We start from the raw sequence: 21,879 nt of genomic DNA on the forward strand, positions 1-21,879 counted from the left end.
CGAAATACTCCAAAAGGATGGCAAAATATGCTTCCTTTGCTCTGTTACAGGACGCGCACTTATTATGGCTGTTAATTTCCACATTCCGTCATCAGTGTCATCAGTCCTATGGCCAGTGACGAGAGCAAAATGATGAAGCTGCACCCAAGTTCTCGCGGCCTCCCAGCCTAAATTTTTTAGGTCGCGTTTAGCATGCCAGGCATGCTGAGTGCCTCACTTTCCCTATACAAGTTCGAGGATATTGTTGTTCAGGCAATTAAATGTGAACCACCGCTTTTCTTCAGCGAAATATTACACAAAGAGCACCAAGGTGACATAAATTACACCTTCAATGAGTGAGTGATCAGTGCAGAGTGGCCGCCCTGCATTCCAGACCTGAAATTAATTAAACAATAAAATAAATGAAGCTTCATGAAAACCTAGTGGAACATTTGTCCTTCAAAAAGTGTACCGCTATCATTAGCTTGGTCATATTTACCGGGCGTTCATTCCTGTTGTCTCATCTAAGGCTCATTCGGAAACTAAGAAAGGCCAATTAGGCAGTACCGAGAACATACTATTATCAAGCTAAAGCTTTCTTTGAAGCCACCTCTGAAGTAGTAGCTCTTTAAAGCCGTTCAGAGAGCTGCTGCTTTTGATGTGTCTGACATTTAATCCAAAAACAATCATGAATTACCACGGTGCCCCAGCTCTCATTATCGCAGATCCTAGCACAGCGTTCACAAAGCACCTTCTCCGGACGTACGACAACCCGCTGGTACTTACCACGAAACATCCTCTACACGCACCCCCCGTCAAAGAGTTTAAGTGAAAGGCTAAACAGTTCTATTGCAGCTACTTTTACCCTATACTTCACCAAGGATAAGAGAAATTTGGGCGATGTGCTTTTATATGTCACATTCGCCCACAACACTGTGCTCAAAGAAACTACCGGTTTTACTACTTTTCACCTGGCTGGCGGCCCGCGCCACCATAATTCACTATATATGCTACATCCTCGTACAGGATCCAATGGGACCACGTCAGCTACCAATCTCTTTGATGGACGCGTCGAAGAGGCACACTGCCGCTCGTGCCTTTCCGTATTGTGTTTCAGAAACGTCATGATGCTCGTCGACGCAGCATTTTCCACAGAGCCGGGTCCCATACGACCTCGCCGACCTGGTGTGGGTTTAGTAATTAATTCATCAACGAAGCCCCACGGAAAAATTATTACGCCGTTACTTTAGGTCCCACAGAGTTGGTTACCTCAAAGAAGACAGTTGCAAAGTTCTACTAACAAAAACCTTCCACAATTCCCGTAGGACACCTATCCCTGACGGCGTTCGTATTGCCAGGATGCAACCTACCACTTATCTTGATTTGGATGCTCCGACTTTGTGGTGCCCCCGTGTACTCTTATCTACCATTCCGCGTTTGAGAACACCACTGCACTTTTTATGGCTGAGCTCCTTACTGTACTGCTGTGCATCGGCATTGGGATCATGCCCTTCGTTGTAGGTAGCACATATAACGCTGTCTTAGCGGTAGCCGACAAAGACGACATTTGCGGTTTCTGCCTTTTGACGAAAAAGTAAAGGGCCATCCCCTCCGATCTGACTACTATGCTGTTTCCTCTGGTGACAATAGGCTTTCACTGCTACAAAAGCTTGGAAGCGACTCAGCAAACCCCAATGAACTGCCAAGATATTCATCCAGCAAAATCCGCAGGGAGTTCAAAAGTGTTGGGATAGAAAGATGGAATGTTTACCCGGTCAGCAGTCAAAGCTAAATTATTGGTAGAAAAAAAGCACAGACGAGATTTACTGTGAATGCTTGCAGGTTAACGACGTCGTCAGCCTCACACGTGCTGAGATGCTGGCTGGCATGGAACGCTACGCCGTAGGCTTCCGGCAGTATGGCGTGCTTCCAGGGGACCGGATCTGCGTTCACCTGGATAACGGAGTGGAAAATCTATTAGCAATGTATGGCTGTGTCCTAGCTGGAGCTGCCATTGTCTTAGCCAAGACGTCGCTCACAGAAAGTAAGCATGAAAATTATCTGGCATGAATTCTCAGTGCATGGTATTGATTTTTACACAGACATTCTAGGAAAAGGTGTGCGAGGCGTTTAGGTAGAGCAAATAATAACGAGTACAATGACGACAAGTTTTACTACAATAAATATGGCCTAAAATTAGCAGTTTCTCACAGAAAGCGGAACATTGAAAGCGATATCTCGGTTTGGGGATGCATTGTATGGCGTGTTGCAATGTGTTGTGGTGAGGCGTGCCGTTGCGAACATGCACTACGCCCCTTTCAAGATTGTGTGTAGTATCATCTCCATACAATATGATTTCGCCGTTAGCCATTTCATGCTTACATCTACTCTCGATTACGGGAGAGCCTGCAATCTTATAGTCCTCAGCTTAGTTAAATTGCAAAGCAGTCTCAGCAGTTAGCAGCGTAGAAGACAGGTTCTTTTGGCCAAGAAAAAATCTTTCTTTCATTGTGTTTCTGGAAATTGCGTAGTATGAATCAGGTGAAATATATGAGCACGTAAATTACGCTGAAAGGTGATACATATGCGGAAAGAAAACCGCGAAACCTTTGAATACAAAAATGAAAACGCCCTTTCAGTAGTATTTGCCAACGAACAACTAATTTGAATCTATGCGGATTAGTGCAGTTCGCACTCTTACGTGCGGCAAGCTTGGGCAGTAGCTTAAACCAGGCAACGAGCACAGCGAAAAATCAAAGCGAATGCGGACCGCGCGGGATGAAAGACGCGAGGAGGAAAGCGCGGAGGAGGATCCATCGGAAACATTAGAAGTAATGCGGACGAGTGTATTGAGAAAGCGTGAGAAGAAAAAAAAGTGGAGGACGCTTAAGCTTCGCCTAAAGAGTGGAAGGCGATTGCATTCAAAAATTCCTGACTGCTTCTAGTAATGTTTACCGGGAAACGCTCGCGGCGTACGCTATGCACGAAGGCGGGCTTCCCAGTCAAAAGCGCGGCCTCAGGGGCTGCAATGGATAGTATGGATGGATAGATGTTATGAGCGTCCCCTTTGGAACGGGGCGGTGGGTTGCGCCACCAATCTCATGCTATTATACTACTCAATGCCCTACCTAGGTTAAACAATAAAAAAACACTATGAACTCCCACAACCAAATTTTATGATCCCCTATTGTGAGCTGTGCTCTTGTACGTCTCCGTTTTATGTCGTTTCCCTAGTTTTCCTCCGCCAGTCCTCCAATCGCCTCTTACTAATTCTTATTGCGGACATGTTTACTTTTCCACTGCTCTCACTGAACCCAAGGGCTTCAAGGAGGCCAGCGGTGCCTAAATCGACCACTGGGTCGACGTCTGCACATTCTAAGAAAACATGCTCCATAGTTTCCCAAGCTTTAGCGCAACAAGCCCATGTTTCTTCTTCCTGCTTATATCTTGCTTTGTATGTCCGTGTTCTGATTTCAGTGAATTGCTTGCGTCAATTGTACGGTCTAGGTACGTGTGCTTCAAAGATTTTTTTTTAGATGCCACGTCTGAAGGCGTACGCTGGGGCGCTATAACGTAAAAGTATTCCAAACTTTTCTATTCCATTTCTGCTATCAGCCCTCCACGATTGGTCAAAAACGTTTTTCGACCACGCCCACTTCACGTGTCTGTCAGGCGACGTCACGACAACCGCGATACCTCCCCATCTGATATGATGTGTACTCACTGATTATGCATGATTTGACCGAAAAAAGAAAAACAGTTATTTATGATTCGACCCCTTTTCGCCATTAGCCCTCGGCTATTGGTAAAAAGTTTTCGGGCTGCACCCACTTCATCTGCCTGTCTCGCGACGTCACAAAACCGCACAATCTCACCGCGTCAAAGTGACGTGTACGCGATAAAGATGCATTAATATGCCGAACAAAACTGAATTTTCCTCGGAATAGCCGCAGGCTGCCCCGTTCTGAAAGGAATAAAAGATGGCTGCCGCCGATCGCTGAGACGCTGGCTACTCGCACCAGCCGGAGAGAATGGGTGCACTTACGTATAATAAAACTTCTTGCGTGGCCGTGTAACGTTTTCGAGCCTTTTCGGCACGTTTACCACCTCATTCTGCCAACTCTTCTTCGCTGAGGGTCAGTTTTAGCGTCATTCTTAAGCTTCCGTTGCATGCCGGCGTGATTTTCGACCAACCACCACAAGCTAAGCAAGGGAAAGCCGACCAATCGCAGACGCCGGCACCACCGTCTTCATCCGGTTATCGATTTTCAGTGCACTGGCTCTGCCTCAGTGAATCCCTCTCCACTTGAGCGTTCCCCTCGCTTCTTGTCAGCCAATTAGATATGACAAGCCGCTCAGTTTAGGCAATGTTATTCGTTGTTCAAGCGAACCAAAGTGACCTCCTATGAACGAGGAGAGCGTTTGATTTGTCTGTTCAGACAACGCTGCGGGTGACCGCCCGGTGCTTGCGTCGGTGGTTACGCAAATTTGACGTCAGGAGATTGGAATAGAAACATATTGGAATAGTTTTACGTTATAGGGCCCCTGGACGCTTACTCCGCCGCGGGACGCCGAATTTTTCTGAGACACGCGCCCTTTAACTCTATCGCGTTAAAACGTGGTGCGACGACCATGACAGCAAGATGGCGCCAGAGTAGAGTGCGCCGTCTGAGAGGTTTGACGGTACCGATTACTGTGAATTGGGCCCACGCGTTGTCTATCGCGACTCCAAATTAGAGAGGCAGTGGCGCCGTACTTCGCTCCATTTGCGACGTGCTGCTAGAGGCGAACTGTGCGCGCCAGTCAATACAGCGGGAAATGAAAACACGCATAGAAATGCAGTAAAACGTCGTATTAGGATTACCGCAATTGTCAATGAGTTTATTTTATTTTATTTATATTTATTTATATACTTTATTTATATCTTATTTTGTACCAAGTGCTTGTGCTAGCCACCTTAATTTACGTATGCGAATAATATAACTTTGCTTTGGCAATCTTTAGAAGTAGTTTGTCATAAAGAAATCGTGGTAGAGTATCACGCAGCTTGGTTTGACCAATGTTTTGGGCTTCTGTCTTGCAAAATTTGGACTGATTCCACATTCAGCGCTGGGGTAATCGGTCCCGTCGCTCTATTTTATCATGCATTCGCCGTTAAGAACGGCTGGCAGTGCCTTTTAATTCATGCTGCGCTCGACCCAGTTTAAAGAATGCAGCATAATTTATGGGACGAAGATTTCCTCACATATCATATCAACTTTATTCGAAGCGCTCATGCATCAGCATCCTTCAGTGGCACTGAAAGTGAAAGCATCGATTTAATTCTATTCTTCGGCATATAAATAATTTCGAAGTTGTTTTCACGCGTGCACCATTATCGTACGATTGTCAAGATGGTGAAATGATCTATTTGGAACTTTTTCAAACAAACGACCTTTAAAGTAGAGCGCTATCAATAATCTTCCTCAGCTTGTCCAACGTGTAGCAATATTGCACCAAGAGCCCAGAGCATGTAGCGCCTGTACTTCCGGCATCAGCATAATCCAGCCGCTCCCCCAGGCACTTCTGTCCAACGCTACTTGAACCAGAGTCCTTCAATGTTTTTCTGGTCACGAAACTCCTCCCGCAGTGTTATACAGCGATAGAAGCTGCCGCTAGGGGTCGGTGCTGTTAGCGTGGGGGCATTCCGTGTCCGCACGCTCCGCACTCAGCTGAAACTCGTGTACCGGTTCGAAGCAATTGTTTATCTTTCATCAAACAACCGGCATTCTAATACCACACGTATTTCACCCTTACACACAATGCGGTTATTGCATGTGCGCGGGAAACAGTTACAACGGCTATGATGGAGGCAGTCGCGCCGACGCAGCACTATTAAATGTATGTGTCGTTACAGCGCAGTTACTTATATCAGGTAGAGGAGCATGCTATTGTTTATTTAAAAATAGGTCGTTTGCTTCGGTTTGTGACACGGTGCAAGCCTAAGAAACTCGCCAACTCGCCAATTTAAGCCTCGCAGCGAAACACCCACGCTGTATCACATAACGTGCGCATGCCAGAAGATAGACGTGGTACCCGTTATACCAAACCCGAGTGCGGAGCAGTGGGAAGGAGTGCTCTCCAGCGATCGCCAGGTCGAGCAAGAAGGTCTGATTCGGTGGACACAACTGGCAGCAGCATCCTGCGGAGCCCTGGACTAAGGGCAACCGACCGTTGTGCTACAAGATGGACGAAGGCATCTGAAGACCGCAGAAGACCAACGAATCTAGAGCTAATAAAGTTTTTCACTCACTCACTCACTCGCAGCGAGACTGGAAGGAGCGCCGATCGCGCTAGCTATTTGCAATGAGATCGTGTAGGCCGCGGAAGTTTGCCGCTCCTCCATTAGAAAACAGAAAGCTTTTGTAATGTGTAAATACGGGAAATCTAGTAGCTTAACTTCACTCTGCTGCAAGCTATCGCAGAAAGCGTCGGCAACATTTCAAAACGGGAACGACGAAGCTTTCGCAAGGCAACGTCCCTGTGTGGCGTGAAGAGACGCTGATTTCTAATCTAGCCTTAACTCAGAATTTTCAACCACCGTCTGTTCATTTCCAACGTGTAACCTTGAAAAGTTCATGTTGCGTAGGCATTGCACGAGCGAAAGTGCGTCTCACTCTACGCTGCGCAGCTACGCAAGGCCCCCCGTGCAGCTCTAATTCTCACGTTGGTTGCGCTTTCACAAAGGTCTCGGCTTCTGGGACGAGTCCCGCCATCTCCTCCACTACAATTTGGCATGCTTCATAATGTGAGCGTGTGTTGCTTGGACAGACTACGCTTGCATGGCGTGGGGTTGCGTAATGAAGACGGCACTGCGCAGACTTGATTAACTGAAACGAAGCCGTCCGTCATGTCACTAATCTAAACAAAAATAAGCACACGTGTGTACGAGCATGACGCTGCTGCAATGCCGATTTATTCAGAATGCGAACCACATAACGCGGGGCAACATACCCCAAAACGTGTCAAGCTGACGAGACACTAATGCCTATTGCGTCACAAGCTTCAGTATAACGCCACATTTCATTACATATGTTTGTGAACATGACACTGTTGGGCAAAAAAAAATAACAGTAAACAAGGCAGGAATGCAAAATACAAAATATGATGGAAAGCACCTGAAAAAAAAAAAGAGAGCAAACTACGAAGTACTTCTAATGAATAAGTTTAAATATAGAAAAATGAACATGGTTGACATAACAAGTGAATGAAGAGAGGAAAATGAATTTCCTTACAATTTTCTATTGCACTGACAAAAAAGCAGTGAATAAAAAAACTGCTGCTTGTTTGCATGGCTGAAACCGTTAAGGAACCAGTTTAGCCCATCACTTTCTGTTCCCCACCGGCTGGCCATGTGGCACGCTTACTTGCCCGTGCAAGTTTTTTCTTTTCCCTTGTGAACAAGTGCAGACGGCATCTGAGAAAAAAATGCACAATTTCTACCGTGGTGCCTATTACACTGGCAGCCCTTCGAACAGCCAAGGAAAGGCGCCAGGCAAGGACACAGCGTCTCCTTTCACGATGAACTTATCCCTTCGAACAACGTCCATGTGTCAAAATCTTCTCCGCAAACTGACGTGTTGAGAGTCGAAGATAAAGCCGCCAGCTACCTGTCGCGGTATTGCACGTTTCCACTTCACCCGCTCATCCGCGTGACTAGGCAAACAAAATAACGATACCTCTTCGCTCATACCTCTGTAACCGAAATGACAACGTGGTGCAGAGCAACAAATTTTCTCTTCAAAATAGGAAAACCGGCCGCCGATTCCGCCGTCGAATTGGGCACCCTGCCATTGAATAAAGAACCAACCGACGCAGCGCGCAGCTTTCGTCTAGCCCCCACCATGCTCCCTGCGCCGCGACATGGCAGCAGCGCCGACATAGCAAGCGCTCCCATAGTGCTTCGGCAGAGTTTCGTGACGAGACAATAACTGAAGGACTCTGCTAGGTCCAACTCAGTTTCACAGCTCCGCTTAAAACATGGACCGCGTGGCGGTCGCCAGAACTAACGGCGCTGCGATCGCGTCACGCTACCAGATGCGGTTTCGGTTGCGGGCCTTCTTCGCTGCGGCTGCGTCCCCATGTAGTGGTTTTGTTGATGTGTATTTTTTTGTCCTGCAGATGTTCGTTTGGAGGTGTGAGTATTCGTAGATCGCATTGGTCTGCGGAAGTGTGAAGCATGGCTTTTGCAAGCATGCAATATGTCGGCGTGCTTCGCCCCGGGTTGAAGAAGCAGCTACAAGTCTTAAGCTAAACGCCATTCTTTGACGATTACTACAAGTCCATCACGAGAAAGGTGTAATGCCTTCTATCTGCACAAAAATGTGTAATTTACGAAGACGTTTAGTCGTTGTAGTAATATAACAATTGTAGATGATCGGTAGCTTTATAAGTGATCAGGAATGACTTAAAGAAGAAGAAACGCTGGTCACAGAGAATGCCCGCAGCGAGACATATACATGCATAGAAAATGCATTGGGATGCTTAGAATAGGAGTGGGCCTAAATAAATTTAGCGCTGGGCTTATTTCAAAATCGGAAGGGGGCCAGACTTGAAATTTGCAAGTGGGTTAACTTGAAATGTGCGGGTGGGCCCGCAGGCAATTTAGCGCTGGGCCAACCTAAAGCTTGTGCATGGCCAAACTTAAAATTGGGGGTAGGCGAAGCTGAAATTTAAGTGTGGGCCAACTGAAATCGGCGGATGGGCGAACTTGGAATTTCTCCGTGAGCCAATGTCAAATTTGTAGGTGCACTGATCGAAATTTGAGGTTGGGCTAACCTAAATGTAAGGTGGGCAATGGCGCAATATGACTGTATATTTCTCCAAGGAAATCGATAACTACTGTAGGATGCAAGGGAGCTCTCAATATTCAGATGGCACAGTAAATCACGCCATTTCAAGCTTTTTCGTGCTATCCGGCGGTTTTTTAACTTCTTCCTTCATTGGCTATTCCTGCCTTTACCCTACTCCTGCATAATTGATTATGAATTGCCTCATCTAGCAGAAGCAGTCACAATTGATGTCGGAGTAGCTTCGCAGTACAGCATAATCGTTGAAATCGAAGCCCACACGTCGCCATTTGGATTTGTACTGCGCTTGCGAAGCTGTCACTTGTAGTGAGTACCGCGAACTCTCAGGGAGTATAGCTTTTCACTGGAGTAATAAATCGACGTAGACGAGCGAACGTGTATGCATTACCAAGGTGCCACGCCACTGCAGCAGCAGCCGACGCGACCGCAGGACTAGACCGCGGTGGCGTTAGTTGTCGCGACCACCGCGTGGGCCCCATGCTTGCGCTGGCCATTATGCATAGCGGCGAAACTGAGTTGTTAGAAGTAATGTTGCTTATAACCGCATCCTAGGGCCATACACTGCCGAATGCACTAGCCACTAAACAATACTTCGAGTGCCTGGTTAACTAAACAAGTTACTCATGTAGTGCTGAGGAGTAGGTTGGCGATCTGATTACATATTTCGTAGGAGAACTCCGCTACCAGGCGGAAGACGGCGATTGCACGCATGTCATCACCGACGAGCAGTATACAACAAAGGTCAACGCTGCAGTTGCAAATTTGAATATCAAGGTAAGCAGCCACGTGCACGTATTCTTTGCAGCATGCCATCTTTCCGTAGAGGTGCATAAATATAGCTGTTTTGCAAACCACAATAACACCTTGCATCGTCAGCTCTACAGGCCCCTATAGTGCTTCGATGTTTCACCCATATAAAAGAGTGTGGTAGATATGTCTCATGTTGTATTTTACATGTCTAGATAAAGTTATTTTTGGTAGAGTAACTTTAGTACCTACTACAGCAAATTTTACATGGCTGAACGCACGAAGAAAGTGGCAACGTATATAAAAATACTTTAGCAATTATATACATTTGTCATACCATATCTACCAGGTACCCGAAATTCGCAGTCATCATTTAGACATGTAAGAAGAGTACGCTCGCAGGATGGTGCGACATCCTTTAGCTAAATCATTGAATTACGGCGGCTCTACAAGGCCAGAATATGCTTGAAGAAACGCTTTTTTATGGTATTTAGCGTATGTCAGAAGACAGCGATCGTTATACCTTTGGGCGCGTTCGTCTGAGGCGCGCCATTTTTATAATAAATTTGCTTGTAGTTACGCAAGACACTTTGCGTATTTAGGACCATGTGCTTGGATTGGTGTGAGATTTGGACCTTCCTGAATGACAAAATATTTTAGTCTGACTGACGAAGACAAAGCACTTGTGCTGACGTACATGCGTCTGGTGCCCGGACTGTCTTGTGAAGTTACTTCACTTGTCATTCAGCATATTGGACGCTGTAGCAGAGATTATAGTCATCTTACAGCGCACAAAAATTTATGCTTGGAGCATATTACAACAGAGTTCACAGGTGATCCTGCATGCAGAGCATAATAAAACATCAAGCGGCAAACAAGTGGTGAATAAGTATTCATTGAACAAATTTTTCCTGTTCTGCATTCACGGTACGAACTACTAGGGATGAGTATGTACGCCTCACCATAGAAGTGCGGACATGATTGTAAGTGAAGTTGTCAAGTATGATTCGCCCCAAGGCAATATTTAGAGCTTAGCGAATGTAAAGTTTAAAATATACCTTGTGGCTCGCCTTCTTGAAGTCTTGCTTGAGGCGAAGGTAAATTTCCTGCATACTTATGTGATATTTTCATATAGCATGAGTAAAATTATTGAACTGTGATTGTTCGAGGCAAAAATATATTCTCTCGTGCACCGTTTTCCTAGACACGCGGCTACAGAAATTGATCACACCTTTCGCGATAGAAAATTAATTGGAAAAATACGCGAACGCCGACTGAGCGATGAACGCGGTCCCTCGTCGCCGACACACATCCAGTCTGCTTCTCAAGATTGTGTGGCATTGTCGGAAAAAAAGTACTGATAAACTTTGTTTCGGCATAGGTCAGGAAATGGTTTTAGCGGGCCATTATAACTGCACAATCAGTAGGTGTCAAGCACCTTTGTTCATTATTGAAATTACCATTAAACGTACCCAACAGCCAACCCAGCAGTATGACTGTGCCTTATTGTCTATTCGAAAGAATCACAGCTCGCTAATGGTCACGTGTCTGAAATAACCCCCCGATTAAGGTACAGTATATTCCTCACTTATAGTATGAATAGGATCGCATAAATAACGCATATTCCGCAGAACGTTCCGATATTCGTTAGGAATTCCAAAAATATTGCATGCTTTTTATTTCTGGAAATTCACAGTCGGTTACAAGGGAAATAAATACCAATCAAATATGAGGGGCTATTAAATCTGTGTTCAGAATTTGCAATATTCACAAACACTCAGTGATATGTGATATGTGTGATTGGCGCTTATTTTTATCTTGAGGCTAAACTATCCCTGTATAATATTGTCACGTGTTTTTATTTATCGTTTTACCGCGGACGGCATTCCACCCACTAAGAAACTTAGGTTTTCGCTCAGTGCAAGACGCGCCTGCATTATGGGAACTTACTGGAATGTTATCATTGATGCTAGCTCCTGTATATGTTCCCGCCGACCTGGTGTGATCATATTTTATGCGCGACATGAGTTGTGTAGTACTTTCTCGAAGGCATGCGGGCACCACTGATTACACTAGGACCTTCGACGAGAAATGTATAGAAGCCGACGCGCTTGTGTTGCAGATCGGACTTGCGACGATTGCTTACTGTGCTTGTCGCTGTCATTGTGCTTGACTGCTACTTGTTTTTCTGCGCACAGTTTCATCGAATAAAAATTTTGTTTTGTCTTCGTCAGTCGTAGTTTTGCTGCTGTTTGCTTGGCCATAACTGCAACGTGACAATATCTCATAGCCGTCACTCCATGGCTGCAATATTTTGAGTGTTGTCTTGGAAGGTAAACATTATTTCCGTCACTTTGGCAACAGCTGGTTTTATTTATGGTGGGGCCCTGTTACGGATACACGTAGCAGTGATGTTAATTAGCGTAAATTGGCCTTCCACTAGGCCGCCTTCCAAAAATCAGCCAAAGCTGACTTGTAATGGTAGCTCGAAGAGATATTGGTGGCCTGAAATCTTCTCTAAGTGTACCTCGTATGGTAACCTTACATAAGCGAGACGTTGGCAGCTGATTCATATCCTCTTGCAGGTCCTCTTCTGTATGGGTCGTGCAGCTGGCTTCGTGTCGGCTTCCCAGTTTTCGAAGCTTGACGAGAAAGACTTCCACGAGTGCCCCATTCCAGACCCTAGGAAGACATTGCTAGCTCTGTGCTACACGTCGGGATCCACAGGGCTGCCGAAGGGCGCTGAGATAACGCACTACAACTACGTGGCTTCCTTCTACTCGATGAGGTGAGGTGCTGAGCTGCATATACAGCTTAAAATAAAACGCATGAAATACGTGCCTGCGAGCTGTATATTTACGCACTCTTCCTCGATTTTGTTCATTTATCGTTTTCAGTCCAACCGAGTGATATGCCGCGGCACGGCTCGCTTTGAAGTTATTATACTGATTATATTATGAACAGTAAAAAGAGGCAGCGACGTTGTATCGGCCTTTACCAAAACAGATATACAAGATGATGGCAAGCAGAACGGCGTGGAACTTTTCTATTCGCAAATTCTTAACGCTTTCTGTTCAATACCTTACATAATCTAGTTATTTATCCATTTCCTATTAATGCATATTCTAGATTTACCTTTGGACATGTGTTAGGTGGAGCGTTGAAATGGCGTTCATGCCAAATGATTCACGAAACTGGTACTCCTTCGGCGCCTGCCTCTCCTGCTTCATTCAGCTTTCGCCTCAGTCGCCCAATAATGAGGAGATATTCAACGCTTAACATAGCATCAATAGAGAGCTCAAAAATACAATTAGAATTATTTATGCACAGTTCTTTCTTGTACGCATTGTAGAGCTGCCCAATTTCAGCGAGCCCATTCTAAGCAATCAGGAATGCACGTGTGCGCTGGGAGAAGGCGACAAGCTTTAAATTGTTCACTGTCCTCTTGAACAGCCTAAATTGTTTTTTTTTACTGTGAGCTTAGGTTATCAAAAAATATTAATTACCCTCCTTCTATTGTATTTGACAGGTCACTAGATTTTCCATGACGAACATGCAGAGCCTTATCGAAAAATATCCAAAATAATTTCTTTCCTTCACAATAGCTCCTGTGGTTTTTAATTTTTTCTCTGTACGAAAGCACGCGAGATTTGAAACCAATGCACGTCGGGATTTGTGCAATGCTTTCTGAAAGACACGTGGGCACCACCGCTTAGTTTGGAAAATTTGATGACTCATCTCTATAAGAAGACGCGTTTGACCACGGAGCAGATTTCCAACGATCGCCGACTGTGTTCAACGCTATCGTTGTTCTGCGAGCGTAGCCTGTTTGGGAGGCACAGGTTCGTCCAATAACAAGATAGTTTCGTCGTTCGCAGTTTTTCTGCTTTCTTCGCCGGTTCGATGTCGGCGTTCACCAAGCGTAAATATTCCCGGAAGTGCGTTCCCGTCGAGAAGGAGCAGCCTTCAGACTCGCCAAGTGGCAGTAGCAATGGAGGCTGCCGCGCACCCTCCACCCTGAAGCAACATTTTGCTGCCATCTCGCGAATGCTTCGCATGCCGAGGGAGCACTTTAGAGTGATCGTCCGGCCTCGGGAAGGCCTAAACGGTAAAAATGTCAGTCCAGTCAAGATCACTCATGCTCTCGCGACGGCGGCGGGTCTTTCTTTCACGAATGCCGCCAAAGACATCATCTGCCCCAACGCCATGCAGAACATTGCGGGGATCAACGCCCCCTAGAAACGGAACTCCAAGGCCAATGACGGGGTTAATGCCATCTCCTTCGGCTCCGCAAACTACGACGTAAACTCCTACCTCGCTGCACGCAACAACACATGCAAGGCAATCATCAGAAATATCGACCGGGAATTTGATCACGAGCACCTCAGAAGTCTCATCGTATAGCCGACGAACCCCAAAGCTGTCGAAGCTCGAAGGATCAGGAATTCCACCATGGTCGTCATACTTTTTGACGGTCTCAAAGTGCGAAACTACGTCATGTGTGGCCTCAGTATTGACACGTGTACTTATCTCTGTCGGGCGACCACCTTTCGCCGCCGAACAAATGTTATCGCACAGCGCGGGACGCGGCTGCATGTATCCGAAGTTTCTGGAAAATTATCGATGCTTCTATCCGCTGTCTGTTGTCGCCGAACCTTGTATTATCTGATTTCATCGCGTGACGCGAATGGTGTAGAACTTTGTGGAAGGCACGCGGGTCCGAACGATTAGACTGGAACATTCGACGACTGCTGTATAAAAGCCGACGCGCTTGACCCGCAGATCAGATTTTCGACGATCGCCGACTGTGTTCGCCGCTATCGTTGCGCTTTAAGTGTAGCCTGTTTCGTGGGCACAGGTTCGCCCAATAAAAGCTAGTTTTGTCTTTCACAGTACTGCTGCTGAGTTCTTCTACGTCACCACCACGTGACAGTATCTACCCCGCAATCTACTAATGTAGCGCTAGAACTTCCCTCCTCCTCCACTTGCCTGTGGCGGTCGGCGCCGCCTGCGCCGCCTCGACAGTGGCGCTACCTATGCTGGCCCAGCGTAGCAGACAACGGCTAACGCGCTATGAAGTAAATCCGCGGAAAAGATTGTTCCAGCCCTGCGGAGCATTTTTTAACGCGGCAATTCGTTTCGCCAGTCGGTCAGTGGCCTTAGTAATGTCTTGTTGGAAATGCACCAAAAGAATAGAGAAAATGACCATTATTCATTACGTAAAGCGCCCGCACGTTGAGAATTCGTGTTGCTCAGACACGATGCACGCACACGTTGCGCTCAAACAGGCACGTAATGACATCAGCTTCAGGTTTTGATTGCGTGAAAGTACGTGTACGTGGTATGGTAGGCACATTTGCGTACCTGCAGGATACTTTTGTTCGGCCGGCGCGTGAGAGATTCTGTCTGGGGCAAGCAATGCATAGCAACAGGGTCGCTTCTGCTCGGTGCCATTTAGAGATTTGTGTAGTTCATGAACGCGTTGTGGCAGCCATGTGGAATGTTGAACAACGTACCAGCCCATGAAATTGTTCTTTATTTATTTATTACAATGCAAGTGGTTCAAATTTGACAACAAGAACAAACTTGGTACAATTGGACAGGGGTTCCAAATATAATTATCGCCCCCTCACTAGCACCAGTAATACTTTTGTTCAATTGCTTGTTTTATATCTGCAAACTTCGTGCTTCTGTATACTTTTGCATTGTAAGTTCTGGCAGGGATAAGGATAGCTATAGGGGCTTGTTCGTACGGCACGTCTTTATTCATTGTCGCGCACCCTGAACAAGGACAACAGAAAGGCACAACTGACACACACCGCACCAACGTTCAACAATAGCTTTATTTGCAGTTCTCGTCGCTATATATGCCCCCTCGAAACGTCATACAACAAGTTTTATATTGGGGTAAAAATGAACACACTCAAACACACAAAATGGAAGACATTTTGTCGAGACTAAAGTGTGAAATGGCGGAAGCCTGACGGCATTGCCAATGGCGATTTGTTTCGTAGGAAACACCACGGAGGCACACAACTCGTGCCTTGTTATGTGAATGTTTGTTTATTAAATACCTGCAACGTCATTCTGGACGAAGTGTCTGTTAAAGTAGTTTGTGGCCACCTGGAGCTCTTGCTGCGCCGTTTGTGTATCAGGAGGAGACGCGTCTTCCATGGTGGTGTCGGGGTGTACTGGGCCATCCTCATCATGCACTTCGCTCGATTGACTTGTACTTGCTCGGCTTGCCGCGGCAAGATGGTGGTCATGACGCTTCCGAGCTTCATTTGCCTTGGTACCCGGAGATGCATTGAGTCGCTTCGATCGCATTGCCTCTCTTGCGTTGGTCCTTCGCCTCCCTGGACTCTGTGGTGTCGGACGCGCCTCGCCGCCCTGATGCATGCGACGTATACGCTCAGCCTCTCTTGAGCGCCGCTTGCATTTCGCGGATGCCGCACGTCGCGTGTTGGAAGACACTGGTTGGGTGGGACGATGCATCCTTCCCACACAATACCGCAAAGCAAACTGCCGCCGCCGCCACACCACAGTCAAACAGACGGTCGCGACGCGCGCCTCGCGAGAGTGACGTCAGGCCACACAGCGCCCAATCGGGAGGCCACCTCAAGCACCTGACGACAGTGACGACAGGGCGCACCGTCGAACACAAGGCCACCACACGTGCCGATGTGATGTGTCATCTCGTGTGGCGCCGAACCACCCCGACACACGCACTTGACGACAGTGACGTTACGCACGCGAGCCAATCAGGAGGCGCACACCTGTGCCTAGCGACAGTGTCATCACGACACAGAGGAGACAATCAGGTGGCCGAAAGCTTTGACAGTTTCTGCCAACCCCAGATGACCTTGACAATGAGCCACCTTAGAAAAGGGAGGGATCTAAATGTAAGCACTAATTTTACTCAAATATTTCCATACATGTGAACGTTGAGAGTGTACCATCAGGCGGCAATGTTTCAGGAAGCTCTTGACCAAACAGAGCTTTTCTCACTAACACGGGCCTTAGGTGCTCGTCGAAAAAGTCGGAGCTCCTCCTATACAGGCCATCAGGAGGGCGCCTAAACCCAAGGGCTGGATGCCGCTGCCGGCAGTCGACATAAAGCTCCGCACGAGTACCAGTAACCCCATTCCCAGAGCGGACGTACTTTGAGTTCTTGGCGTGGTGATAGAGTCGAAGGCCTTTAAAGGTCGAACGATCAACAACATCACCACGAAGACGGAGAACAAGATCCGACTAAATAGTGTCTCCGACAGGTGGGAAGGTAAGTCTCAGAGAACAGAACCTGCTGAGGCTCTCTCACGCCGCCCTTATGAGTCACATCACGTACGTGGCCACGAGAAGAAGAAGCTGGACACGCTAATTTGAAAGAGCAAATTGAGGGTGCTGGGCATTCTGATGCAAACCAGCACGGGCCAACTCATGCAGCTAGGAGTTCACAACCCCCTGGAAGAGATGATCGGTGCACAGGAATCTGCCCAGGTAGCTTAGCTCTCGTCTACGCCGGCTGGAAGGAAGATTTTGACAGCAACATCAGCTCTCTGAAGCGCACAGCGCGAGCATTCAGGCCTTTCCTTTCCTCACAACGTTTTTCTACTGCACAACGTTGGCAGGCACAGGGCCAGGGCCATCGCGCTTCTGAGACGCGTTATAGACGAACCTCGCTCGGCTTGCTTCATAGATGCCGCCTTGTGTGGCCTCTTTACCAGGTTCGCTGCCGTAGTCATCGATCACAAGGGTTCGATCATCAATTGCGTAACTTTGAAGGATTCTACTCCCTTGAGAGCCGCGCAGGTGGCCATAGCTGTCGGCCTCATAGAAGGTACTGGATCGGAAATATACACAGGCTCTAGATCGGTGGCTAGAGTCTTTTCTTCTGGCTCAATTTTCGTCGAAGCCTCTAAAGTTCTCGGCGATAAAATTATATTCCCGCACACGATTACTTGGTTTCCGGCAAATCTCGATGCTCAGCTAGATTCACTCACCAACCTCAATGATCCTACTCACTCTCAGGCACGCGCTCTAACCCTCAGCATCGGGGAGGATGCAGGTCGGCAGGACAGGTACGGGTAATTTAAATACCATTTATTCACCTTTAACCAAGCCACCAAGCACTATCAAACGGGCAGGCGGACTTTTCCACCTGCGCACGATAAACTCTCCAGGCTTCACGCAATCACACTCAGAATTTTGCAGACTAGTTCACATCCCGGCTTAGCTTTCCTCAGCATTATTGCTCCGGACGCGTTCGAGCCTACCTGCCCGGACTGTGGGTCCTTTAGCAGCTTAGACCCATGCTCTAGCAGTGACCCTCGTTATGGAGACCCAATGAAGTTACTAAGGAGGAGTGGAGTTCTGCCATCAAGAGTTCCGAGCATCTCCCATAATTCCCGGTGGTCCAGAGAGCCAATGATGCAGCGGTGAGGCTAGGCCTCCCCGTCCCCACGTGAGTGCGGCCCGCGACGCTACTCTAAGTTCGGCGCTTCTCGAGACCTCATTAAAGTTCTTTGCCTGTTTGTCTTCGCCATCACTACTACGTGACATCGGGTGGAGGTGAGGGGTAAGTGCGGTCATGGACAGCAATTCATTCGTGCAAAAATCCAGTGGGCATTAATAGGTGTCGTCGAGCGACCCCAACTTCAGAACCTTCCAATGCAGTCTTAACTTTCTTCAACTTTGTGGCGATGGGCCCTTCATGACGGAGCAGTCGGCTCCTTTGTCCACTAAGGTGGCGACTCCGTGGCCGTCGAGAAGCAAGTCCAGGTCAGCGGTTCTTTGTCTGGCGTTGCATTTAGGTCTTGGCGACGGAACACGGCTGCGTCGTGTTGACCTGTGGCTGGAACGTGACAATATGCAACATGGAGCACTGGTTGCTGTCATTGCTTGAAACGGTCGTCACGTTTGTTAGCCTGCTGAACTTTGGAGTGATGCGCGCCGTGATAAACTTTGGAATTGCCGTATGATGTCGGCGACAGAGGGTAGGTTCTCTTTTGCGATGAGGTAGCTATACTCATCGTCGGTAAATTCACGGCGTGCCCGACTTTATGTTCTTCGGACATTACAGAGTCCACCGCCCTGCAGAGCTTTATTATTACAGTAGTAGCGTCTATTCTGCCCGTTTCTTTTTAGGCGCTTAATCGCCGAAGTGCTCCTTCATTTTGGAAGCAAACTGGCTCCATATTGAGTTTCCTGGTGATTGCCAAACCAAGCGAGCGCAGTATGCGCTGTAAAGCTATCGATACTCATAAGATCAGGAGCGCTCTTCCAGTGCATGAAGTCTCTCACTGCTTTGCAATGAATCAGCCATTCCACGATGTACTCGGCCCCTTTTCGTGCGAAGTGACGCAACTCTCATTCGATGCACCGGGCGGCTGGCGGGAACGTGCCGCTCTTCTTTAGCCTCATAGGAGATCCCTAACCCAGGCCAGACTCAGCGGGAGTCCAGCAAGGTGACAACATTGTCGAAGAACTGGTGGGTGTGGGTCAACCTCTGGCTTCGAGTGTTGGGTACCAACGCATCAACTAAAATTGTTACTATGAAAGGCTTGATTTACATACGACGAACGACGGCATGTCTGCACAGTCCAGGAGCCAGTCCGTCAGAGCCTTTCTTCCTCAATCCATGTCTAATGTGTTCGCTACAAGATAATGTACACATAATAGATGTGTTATTGTTTATCATTATTTTATTTGTTATATGCTTATTGTTACTATATATAGGTATATAGGTTCTTTATAGGTATCTTTCTACTTTTCTTGTGGAGAATTATGGTAGCTCTGGAATCTATGTAGATATTTTCCTAGATATTTATGTAAGCTTCCTCTGCTACTTGATTGAGCAATGTCTATGTGACTGTTGGGATATCTACTGGATCAAATTATTTTTCGTAATCAATGAAAGCTATAACAAGAGGCTCATTGTCCTCTACGGATTTCTCGATTACCTGATTGACAACACAAATGTGATTTATTCTAGAGTATCCCTTCCTGAAGTCAGCCTGTTCACTTGATTGACTGAAGCCCAATATTGACTTTATTTGATTGAAAATTATACTGGTGAACATTTTATGTAATGCTGGATGAATGTGTGTTCTTGTACCTATAATCTTTAGAATCTTTAGCGTCTCCCTTTTTTTTGGATTACTATAATGTTGGCATTTTGCCAGTGCTTTGGGACCCTTGAAGTCAGGAGACATTTCGTATAAAGGGTTGCAAACTTTTCAACCATGATGTGCCCTTCAACTTTGATTTAATCAACAGTTATTACATGTTCTCCTACCGGTTTTCCTCGTTTCATGTCTTGCAAGGCTTTCTAACATGATCGCTAGTTATAGAAGGAGCCTCTGTAAGCTGTTCATTACTACTTGGAAAGCAGGTATCAGGGCTGCTCTGGGAACTGTAAAGGACAGTATAGAATTCTTACTCTGCTTGTACCATATATCCAGAATGGCTGATGATATTACCCTGGTTAATTTTGAGTGCATATATATTGGCTTGTCTTATGCCAAGGTTCCTCGCCACTGATTTCATGCCGCGTCTATTTATTGCGGCTTCCTCAGTCTTCCTTACGTTATAATTTTGTAAATTTCTTGGTTGTTCGTTGTTCCTCAGTTTTATCAGTTCCGCGAATTCTATTTGATATCATGAATTGGACACTTGTGTTTTATGCCATTTTTTTATTAGGTCCTTCGCTACTTGGGAGAGCTTACCCACTGGTTCTCTTGGTGCCTTACCTCCCACTTCAGCTGCTGCTTCTGGAGCAAGCCTAGTTATGGTCTCATTCATTACCTGTGTGTCAACTTCATCTGTCTGTTTTAAGGCTGTATATTCATTTGCAAGTACGAGCCTGAATTGGTCTGCTTTTACCCTTACTGTGTGTAGGTTGATCTGTTTCCTTTAGACCAATTTTACTCTTTCTCTCTTTATATTGAGGTGAATCCTAGACCTCACTAGCATAATATAATTTCCACTTACGCTACCTAACACTTATACTTTCTGCACTATGCTGGCATTGGCAGAAAGTATGAAGTGTATTCAATTTTTTGTTTCACCATTACGGCTTTTCCATCTCCATTTTCTGTTGCTACGCTCCTTGAAAAAGTTGTTCAGCATTCTTAGCTTATTCCTTTCTGCAAATTCTACCAGCATCTCTCCTTGGCGTTCCTAGAAACGATGCCGTCGTTGCTAATTGCTTGTCCACCAGCCTGCTTTTTCCCCACTTTTGCATTGAAGTTGCCCGCTACTACAGTATACTGAATTTGCACTTTTTTCATCGCTAATACAACATCTTCATAAAACTTATCTACTTCCTCATCGTTGTAACTGGATGTTGAAGCGTAGGCTTGTACTACCTTTAATTTATACCTCTTAATAAATATAATTACGGCTGCAGCTATCCTCTCATTGATGTTGAAGTATTCGTCAATGTTGCCCACTATGTGCTTATGGATTAAGAATGCTACACCATATTGCTTCTTATCTAGGATACCTCCATAGCAGAGGACATGTCCGTTATTCAACAATGTATAAGACTCACCAGTTCTTCCAATCTCACGAAGGCCGATGATATCCCAGGCAATATCTGATAGTTCCTCAAAGAGTTCTGCTAAGCTTGCCTCACTCGGGAGGGTTCGGGTGTTAAACGATGCAAGGGTCAGTTTCCATTGGCGGCCTGTCCAGACGCAGAGATTCTTAGCACCCTCTGTTGCGTTACAGGTCTAACCGCCACCTTGGTCAGCTGCTCCGCAGCTACTGGGGACTGAGGGTCATTGGGTAATTGAGTGAGTCATTTGGGAGGGAGTGGCCGAATACTGCACCAGGAAGGCCAATTCCTGTTCTGGTGAGGGAGCGTCTTGTTGAAGCTTAGTGGGACTTCCTTACTTCGTTGTACCAGGATTATTACAAACCCAATCGCTCTCGGCACCTTTTGGATATATATATATATATATATATATATATATATATATATATATATATATATATATATATATATATATATATATATTTGTGTGTATGTGTGTGTGTGTAAAGCATTAGGAGTAAGCTGACACCTTGAACAACAGCCGCAATCATTCCAATGAAGCGATCCGGCTTTACATTTCGAATAGTGTTATGGTGCTCGTTCAGAAAGGCGTTCAAACAGTTGCCTCCTTGACATACGCATCATGTACAGCGAAAAGGAGTATTCCGTAAACAACCCTGTGCTGGAGTGTCGCTGGTAAACATTTGTGCTTTTCACATAAAATATTTCAACACAATGTGGTCCAACCCATTACGCTACTATTGGGGC

The 21,879-nt window shown here is 46.4% G+C and overlaps 1 protein-coding gene across 3 annotated transcripts in view; it reads left to right on the forward strand.

The window, feature by feature from the left end:
- The window catches only part of LOC142579982 (uncharacterized), a 153,190-nt gene that overhangs the window by 42,254 nt on the left and 89,057 nt on the right, over nt 1–21,879 (forward strand). For all 3 annotated transcript variants that reach the window (XM_075690680.1, XM_075690681.1, XM_075690682.1), the window contains 3 exons: nt 1,822–2,023; nt 9,499–9,602; nt 12,161–12,363. In XM_075690680.1, the coding sequence (XP_075546795.1) occupies nt 1,822–2,023; nt 9,499–9,602; nt 12,161–12,363 (509 nt within the window). The remainder of the gene's footprint in view (nt 1–1,821; nt 2,024–9,498; nt 9,603–12,160; nt 12,364–21,879) is intronic.

Source organism: Dermacentor variabilis, chromosome 4 (assembly GCF_050947875.1).
Source record: "Dermacentor variabilis isolate Ectoservices chromosome 4, ASM5094787v1, whole genome shotgun sequence".
NCBI lineage: Eukaryota > Metazoa > Arthropoda > Arachnida > Ixodida > Ixodidae > Dermacentor > Dermacentor variabilis.